At 53.7% G+C, this 8,589-nt stretch overlaps 1 protein-coding gene across 3 annotated transcripts; it reads right to left on the reverse strand.

Moving 5' to 3' along the window:
* Nucleotides 1-330: 330 nt before the first annotated feature.
* Nucleotides 331-2,723, reverse strand: ABHD11 (abhydrolase domain containing 11). Of its 3 annotated transcripts, none has more exons than XM_037154761.2 (6): nucleotides 2,584-2,723; nucleotides 2,278-2,413; nucleotides 1,446-1,619; nucleotides 1,104-1,274; nucleotides 818-999; nucleotides 331-623 (listed from the first exon to the last, which is right to left on the reverse strand). In XM_037154761.2, exons 1-6 carry the CDS (start codon nucleotides 2,700-2,702, stop codon nucleotides 491-493), a joined length of 915 nt encoding a protein of 304 aa, XP_037010656.2. In that variant the 5' UTR covers nucleotides 2,703-2,723; the 3' UTR covers nucleotides 331-490. The 3 variants fall into 3 exon arrangements, with proteins under 3 accessions (XP_037010656.2, XP_037010659.2, XP_037010658.2); XM_037154763.2 differs by having other exon boundaries at nucleotides 533-623; nucleotides 801-999; XM_037154764.2 differs by lacking the exon at nucleotides 818-999 and having other exon boundaries at nucleotides 516-623.
* Between the last annotated feature and the right edge of the window lie 5,866 nt (nucleotides 2,724-8,589).

An 8,589-nucleotide genomic window follows, 5' to 3' on the forward strand; every position in this document is an offset into this window, starting at 1 on the left:
CACATGCAAAGCCAAATTACGAGCTGTGGAGGCCCAGCTGCTGGAGGTCCTGGAGGAGAAACTGAGGCTGAGGCAGGAGGTGGAGGCCTGGGAGGTAGGGTGTGAATGCCAACTGGGCCTGGGAGGTGTGGGTAGGTCTGCTGCTGACCCTGGTCTCCCGCCCCCAGGAGGATATGCAGCAGATGGTGAGGGAGCGGGTCGACAGTAAGCTGCAGAGAGAGTCCGGGGACACTGTGAGAGTCCCCACGGAACCTGGAGCAGCCAGGGCACGAGTCCCTTTCCCCCTGGGTCGGTGGGGGCGTTGGTGGTGAGACAGCTCAGCCCTGAACGTTGAGAGCAATGTCTTTATTTATTAAAACCTGATGTCTGACCACCTTTGCACCTCGTGCCCTCTTAGCACCTGCGTGAATCCTTATGTGAAAAAACATGGAACAGGCCGCAGGACCTTGAAGCCTGGGGCTTCAAACATGGCCCCTCTAGCCAGTAACTCTTAGGCCAGGAAGCCTTGGATGGCAGCCATGAAGTCTTGTGGGCGGTCGGCATGGATCCAGTGGCTAGCGTTAGGCACGGTCTGCATCTGGGCTCGAGGGAAGAGTCGTCTTATCTCAGGATGGTGGCTGGGACTGTCCGTCAAAGAAAAGGCCGCCCAAAAGGGGTGAAAGTGGGAAGAGAAAGAGCAGAAAGAGATGGATAGCCACATGCCTCATGGTGTTTCCAAGCTCTCTGGAACTCCCTGCCCACACCCAAGCCCTTCCCAAGGCAGGCTCCCCAGGCCCCCTTGTAACGCATGCTCCACCTACCACCTAGCCTGGCTTACTGCACATATTTAGAGTTTCCACCAAGGAGGAAGAGGGCTGGCCCAGGGTAGGATTCTTGTCGTGGTGGAAAGGTCAAGATCTTGTCCATATGCTGGGCCAAAGCATCCAAGTTCACCCTCCACACAAAGCGCCCGTCTGCCTCCACCAGGTTGGTGAGCAGGAACTGCCGCAAAACCAGGTCCTGTGGTGGGGCCCAGTTGTTGGGGGAGCGGGAGGCCCAGGCTGACACTGACACTCTTCCCTTGACAGGTCCCAACCCACCATCTGGGGACTGGAGGGTATTACCTTGATAAGAGGGCTGAGCTGTTTATCGGCCAATTTTCGGGCATAGGAGTGGGGCACTTCATTTGGGATGTCTATGGCCCTCATGGCTGCCACATAGGCTGGAAATTTTGAGCTGATTGTGGTCTCCACCGGGCTGATGTCCACAGCAATTAGACGGTCCACCAGCTCTGGCTGTGGGAGAGAAGTGGACTGGGGACCAGCCTTAGGGCATGCACAGCAGGTCACAGGCATAATTCACTGATCCTGAACTGGACCACCCAGGCTCCTTTGAGTTCCAGGTTGCCTGCTGGGCACTCAGGATTTATACTGGATGGGAGGGAGGCCCAGATAGGGACCACTCACCCTCTGTAGTGACAGAAGCATGGCTGTCCTGCCTCCCATACTGTGGCCAATGAGGACACAGGGCACTAGGCCCAGCTGGGGCAGGAGGTCCTGTAGATCCTGGCTCATGGCCTCATAGCTCATGTCTGGGCTGTGGGGGCTGTCACCATGGTTACGAGCATCCACTGTCAGCACCTGAGGAGTTGGGTGAGAGGGGGACAGCACCAGAATTCACATTCAGGGCATAGACAAAGTCTTGGAAGACCTGCGGGTTGAGGGGGTGGAGAACCTGGAGAGAGATCCTTAAGTGGAAGAAGGGTCCACGTGGTGAGAAGGCCCAGAGGAAGAACCCGGGGTCATTGACACAGAAGAGAAGACCCAAGGAGTGTGACCACATCTCTGTAGGTCTGCCCTGCCTGGGTGACAATTCCAGAGAAAGCAGATGCCAAGAATTTCCAACAGCTGAAGCACAGCAGGATGGGTTGCTATAAGTGACAAGTCCCCTCACATGCCCGATGAACAAGCAGGGGGTTGGGCCCTCTTAACGGGGAGGATGTCAGCATTTAGGCACTGGACAGTGGAGCCCAGTTCAGTTTCCAACATGCGGATGAAGATAGACTGGATGGATGGGAGCTTGAGGGAATGAAGGGGGTCCATTTAGGGCCAGGGCCTACCCTGTGGGATCCATCTTTAGAAGGTGAACCTCTATTTTCATTTTTGCTCAGAGAGCCCTGCCATTGCTCAGCTCGGGCCCAGGAGAAAGAACGAAGGAGCTGTCCCCGCCTCGAGTTTATCCCTGATTCTGCCCACCAGGCCCTGCCTTCCCCGGGCTCCTCCTCTCCCGGAAGCTCACCTTCCGGCCTGTCCGTCGGGCCAGGGCCTTGGCGACAGAGTTGAAGTTGGTTTTGCAGCCAAAGAGCCCATGCAGAAATACGAGGGCTGGGCGGCCCGCCTCTCCATCCAGAAGCTGGTAGGAAAGCGGCACGGGTCTGGAGAATAGAGCAAGGATGGGGGTACATTCTGAGTCCGCTGGGGAAGACGTTTTGGAAGAGGCCTAGGAGGAGGCGGGCCCAAGCGGAGAAGGTGGGGCCATAGGGGCCGGACCGGAGGAGGAGGGTTGAAGGACGGCCTCCCACCGGGCACCCTTCACTTCACTGACCTTGGCTCGGCACCGCCTTGGCCACTGCTGCTGGGTGCGACAAGCACCCTAAAGAAGCTAGTTCTGGAGAGCTCCAGACCCCCACACGGGAGCCTCCACGTGCGAGCCCAGCTGAGCATGCCCGGGAACCACTTCCCAGCACTCACCTTGCAAGCACTTCCTGTGTCCTAGCTCCGCCTCTCGTCTTTACTGAGTCCCGCCCAGTTCCTACTGGAGCTCCGCCCTCCCCCCCGCCCACTATCTCGGAATTTCCCTCTTTCGTTCACGTTTCCTTACGTAATCCCCGAGAACAGTCAATTTCCCTCTAGCTCTGCCCCTTGTGCCTGTATGTAATCCTGTAGACACCCACTGGAGAAAGCACCGCCCTTGGCCACGCCCTGAACAAAGCTACTAAAGGCTTTGGCCCAGTCCCACGAACCTTCTCCGGGCCTGGGGCAAAATCCTTGTTCTGAGACTGAGTCCTGTGATATGAGAATCCAGTCCCAGCTTTTGTGAAAGTCCCGGATTTTGATACGAGCTCTGGGCAGCCACAGGGCACGCTCTTGGCAAGGCTAGGAGGCCCTGCCAGGACCCGCACCCGGCGCCGCACCTGGTCAGCTAGCTCCTCTGCCCTCACACAACGACTTGGGTGGGTGCTACACTTTCTGTACCGCCAGGGGGCGCGGGCGAGAGGCACCTGGAGTGGCTCCTCAGCGTTAGGGCTCCAGCTTGGAGGCACGGTGCTTCACAGCGAGGGGGTTGGAAAGGACTGGCAGGAAGGGTTACCTCTTACCCATGCGGAAGTTGTGGACTGTGGAAAGAGATAGGAGGGACTCCAGAGGTTAACTTCAACTATCTCTTATCCCCTTTCATTACAGATGGGGAAACAGGCAAACGGGAACCTTTTGCCTGCCGCTCATGATGTGATCAAAAGGGGAGGCCAGGGTCAAACCCTGGTTAGATGTTTGTACTGATAGTGGCATCTGAGTTGAAATGGCTCAAAACTACTCCCTTCTCCTTAGCCCCCCTTTACCAATAGAGCAATAAACAGTCCTTCCACCCCTAGAACTCAGTACATCCTGCAGAGAAATCACCTTTTTTTTGGAACCGTCACCCACTGCCATCTCTCCTCCCTCGTCTGGGGTAGAGGTGGCGGTGGTGATGCCCTCTCACATCTCAGCTGCGCTTCGACTGCAGTCCGTCCTTCGGCGGTTTGCAAGATTGGTTGCTCTTTCTACAGCATTCTGCTCAGAAATCTTCGGGGACTCCCCATCTCTAAAGTTGAAAGTTGAAACTTCACCGCATTCCAAGCCTCCGCCAGTCCGATCCTCCCTACTTTGCCACCCATTCTCCCCATTCTCTTACTCCCCAGTGAGGCGCCCTGAGAACCACACTGCACACCTCCCTTTAGGTCTTTACCACGACTCCCCACTCTCCCTGCTGGGATGCTGCACCTGCATTCTAGAGAGCTAGTCGCTGAGTCTAGGATAACTTCTGCCCCCTCCTCAAGCTTTCCTAGATTTCCCTGGTTGAAACTAATCTCTTTCACCCTATGTTCTCAAAGCATTCCACAGTGTACTATACAGTACTATAGACCTGGCCTTCTCTCTATGTCCACCATAGGCTGGGGGCTCCTAGAGGACCGGGAGTTCATACAGGGGAAACTAGGGGTTCACCTGGTGCTTAGTGAGGTAGTAATTTTACTGAATGATCATGGAGAGATTCAGGGCAGTAACTGAAGCTTAACTGAAGCTTAACTGAAGGTTCAGCTGGTGGCTGGGTCTGTGACCCCTCCAGGAGATGACAACCTGGTTTAGCAAGGGATACCTACCTCTCCCTCCCCTCTTGAGAGTAGGCCAGATGGAGTCAGGACCAGCAGAAGGCATTCTCACTCTAAGGCCTAATAAGTGCCTTACCTAATACAGTGGCTCCCAGCTTAAATCAACCTGAGGACTGGCAGGTGTTTTGTTCTAACCTGAGGAGGGCTTTGAAGTCACTGGAGACTCTATATACACCTGGAGACTCTATATACACCTGGAGACTCTATATATACTCTGATCACAGGTGGTGTGATCATCCGTTACCAGCATAATCATTAAGGGGAGTGAGGAGGACACCTGAGCCCTGGATGGAGGCTGGTCTAAGGCTTGGGAGGGGGCCTCAGAGAGTGGATCAGTGTTTAGCTAGAGCTGGAAGAAGGGGAAGTGAGTTCATGTAACGCTGGTAATTCAGAAAAGTAGTATTTGAAACTGCTTCCCACTCCCATACCAGCCTGTCTGGCCCAGTAAACTGAGCCTGGCCCCAGACCCTCGCCATCAGTCCCCAGCCAGAATTCTGGGTCTAAGGGCAGAGACAACCTCGAGACCCCCAACTCTGTCACGTGGCTGGTTAGGATGGGGTCAACAAACAGAAAAAGCAGTTTGCTAGAGGTTTGCATTTGTTGTTACCTGGCAAGGGCCCCGGTAACAGTGTGTTGGGGAAGGGTCAACCTGGAGTCTTCCCACCACTACCCCAGCTTGTTGGGAACAGGCCAGTAGACTCACTGTTGGGGAGGGTCTCTCTCTTGGAGGGTGGGCATTAAGTTGCTGGAGGGGAGGCCTTCTGAGCCCGACAGGCTGTAGAGATGGGGAAGAGAAACAGGAGTGTAGAATAACTCTGGCTACCTCTGAGGAGGTCCGGTCTACACTTCTGGGTCCTGACTTCCCTTGTGAAGTGAGAGGACATTCTCATCCTCATTTTACTGATGTGAAAATGGAGAGGGAGAGGTGAAGTAACCAAGCTCCAATCCCTTAGCCGTTGTGCCGCCCAGCCCTAATTCCTCCCCAGGCTGAGGGACTCCTCCTGCAGTGCTCCGCCCACCTGTTTGGGAACAGCAGGCCCAGCGGGTGCGGCCTGCGGAGGCTGGGACACTGTACCCAGGTGGTGGCGGTGCTGAATGGGTTAAAGCGGGTAGGTGGCGGGTGTCCCATAACCGCACCTGGACCAGTATCGGTCACGTGGCCAGGGTTTCACCTGCCCCGCTGAGCAGGGACAATCAGGCCGCTTGTTCCGGGGTTGGTCGCCATGGTGACAGTAGTTTGCCTGGGGAGGTCACCAGGGCAAATTCCTGCGGGCCCGCCGGGTGGGGCAGCGGTGACAGTCATGCTGCGGTTCCTGAAGACCCCAGTAGGTTTCCCGTGAGGCTGTCCCCAGGGGGTGCCTCTGTGACTCCCACCCAGCCTCCTCCCATCCCATCCTCCCCCCCCACCACCCCAGTTCAGCTTCTCTTCCCAGAGTTTGAACCTGAGTTTATTAAACTGCCAGGACTTTCCTACACATTATCTTTCTAATCCACACAGGAGCCTTCCCACCTGGGAGTGGCATCTCCTGTGTCTCCCCCAGACTCCCTGAGCGCTTTGAAAACACGAGCTCCTTTTCTTCTACAATCAGCACGTTTGGAACCTCTCTCCCAGGTGCCTTTCCACACACAGGCACCTTCCTAGTCACAGCGGTGAAGAAAACACCACAAGCTCATGCACCGCACGCCCCTGCATTCCTCGGAGTGTTTATTTTCTTCTGAGCATGTTGGGGAAGCCCGGGGGGGACTGCTCAGGATCTTAGCCCTGGTGTCAAGAACACCTGTGGGGGCCTCTCTGCCACCTTCAGTTCCCACTCATACCTCCTCCCCTCAGAGCTTCCCCGCAGGCCCACAGATTCTCAGTCTCTCGCTTCCAGAACCTGGACAGGTTCTACTAACAACAACGTTCGTCCTACCACAGAACTTCTTTCCTACCATGTCTCAAGTGCACAGTCACTGTAACCCCAAGGACAGTCTCACCACACGCATAGATTCTTAAAGGGAGTGAGATGAGGACACCTTCCCTCTTGGAGGGAAGGTGGTGGAGGGAATCCGTGTATTTTGAAAACCGGTGACCTCCACTCCCCCTTGAGACACACCAGCCTTCAAGGTGCAAGCCAGTCTCTTCTGCCTGCATTTGGGAGCCTTCGTTTATTGAATACCTACTGCCTGCTAGGCCCCGGGGATGCCAGGGGGAGCCCAGATCAACTCACAGACCTGGCTGTCTGGTGAGGACTATACTAATGGGAGTGTGATCACACACTGAGTAAATATACAAAGGAAAGTGAGAGTATAAAACCGAGGAATTCGACAGGCCCTGGAGTCAGGTGAGGCAGCTGGCTCTGAAGAAGCGTTGCTTGAATGGAGAGCTGGGAGTTGGCCAGGGGAAGGGGTTACAGTGGAGGAAAGTGATCCAAAATTGGGAATACCCTGTGCCTCGGCAAAGGCATCCCATCTCCCAGTGCTGGATCGTTTTGGAGTCATTCATGATGCCTCCCTCTTCCCTCCCTCCCCCAGTGATGCCTCACATAGTTCTGTTGATTTTTACCTCCCAGGTGTATCTACTCACTTCTGTCCCCTGCAAGCTGCCTCCTCACTGGACTTACCCATTTCGGTCCCTCATGATCTTTTACAACATATAATGTATTTCTATATGTTAATCTTGTTTCTTTCTTCTTATATTTTCCAGTTTTTCTGTGCTCTGGGTTGTGTGCTCATTGCCCCCAGGGATGAACATGTGTGGCAGATCCCAAAGTAGAAAAGCTGGTTTGTGTGTTTCAAAAGCTGAAGCCCTGAGGGGAAGAGAATGCCTCAGCAGAGACAAGTGTCTGGGCGGAGAATAGGAGGGGGAGGGGTCTGCCACCTGCTTCTTGGCAGGGATGGCAGAGAGGAACGGCTCACCGGTTTGCTGGGCAGGCAGGACCCCGGGCAAAATATTCCCAGGTCCTAAACCCAAACAGACATGGTGTAAACTATAAGACTGAAGGGGCCTCTGATTCCTGTTGTTCGAGAGCTGGATTTTGTCCAACCTCCCCCTCCCCCTCCAGACTTCTTCCTCACCCCCCACCCCCGCCCCAGCAAATGTGTCCGGCTAAACACCCTGGAACTGTTCCAACCTCAGGAGGATTAAAGCTTGACTTGCTCTCCACTGCCTGGGCAGAATGGCGCATCCAGGAAATGATGTCATTACATGTCTGAGTTGGGGGACTGACTTTCATAATTGCCACAATGCCGTATACTTTTGTCAACAGACTTTAAAAAAATGTTTTTATTTAGCCCTGGCTGATGTAGCTCAGTGGATTGAGCGTGGGCCTGCGAACCAGACAATCGCAGTTCGATTATCAGTCAGGGCACATGCCTGGGTTGCAGGCCGGTTCCCTGCAGGCCAGTTCCCAGCGGGGGATGCACTAAAGGCAACCGTACATTGATGTTTCTCTCCCTCTCTCCTTCCCTTCCCCTCTAAAGATAAATAAATAAAATCTTTTAAAAAATGTTTATTTATTGATTGAGAGAAAGAGAAACATGGATTTCTTGTTCCACTTATTTATGCATTCATTGGTTGATTGTTTTATGTGCCCTGATCAGGGATCAAACCTGAAACCTTGGCATATAGTGATGCGATGTTCTAACCAACTAAGTAGAGCCAGATGATTTTCTTTTTAAGTCGACATCTTAATAATTCACCCAACACATATTTACCAAGCACTCGCTGTTGCTCGCTATAGCTCTATGAATTGTGGAGCTAGGAATATGGCAATTACATGGACCTATTTCTCAAGGAGCACGCATACACACACACACAGGTTTTCCACTCTCTGATGGGGAAGACAGGCTATAAACAAAGAAATAAATATATAAGCAATAATTGTAATAAATTCACGGATCAGGGTGTTCTGTTCAATAACAATTGGAGTGGGAGCTAATAAGTAGGGTGATAAGGAAAGACCTCAGGTCAGGGGAAATCTGGAGGATAAGGAGGCAGTTATATCATTTGAACACCGGGGGAAAAGTGTTCTGGGCAGAGGGAATAGCAAGTGCAATGGCTGTAAGGTGCACAAGACCTCCCCTTGTTAAAGGAAGGTGGAGCAGAGAAAACAAGGGGAGAAAGGCATATATGAGGTGGACCAGGGGTGCTCCAAGCAGGGAAGTGATAGGACATTTGGTCCTTAATCTAAAAGAAATGAGAGTTA

This window comes from Artibeus jamaicensis, unplaced genomic scaffold (assembly GCF_021234435.1).
Source record: "Artibeus jamaicensis isolate MK-2021 breed Jamaican fruit bat unplaced genomic scaffold, CSHL_Jam_final contig_1582, whole genome shotgun sequence".
NCBI lineage: Eukaryota > Metazoa > Chordata > Mammalia > Chiroptera > Phyllostomidae > Artibeus > Artibeus jamaicensis.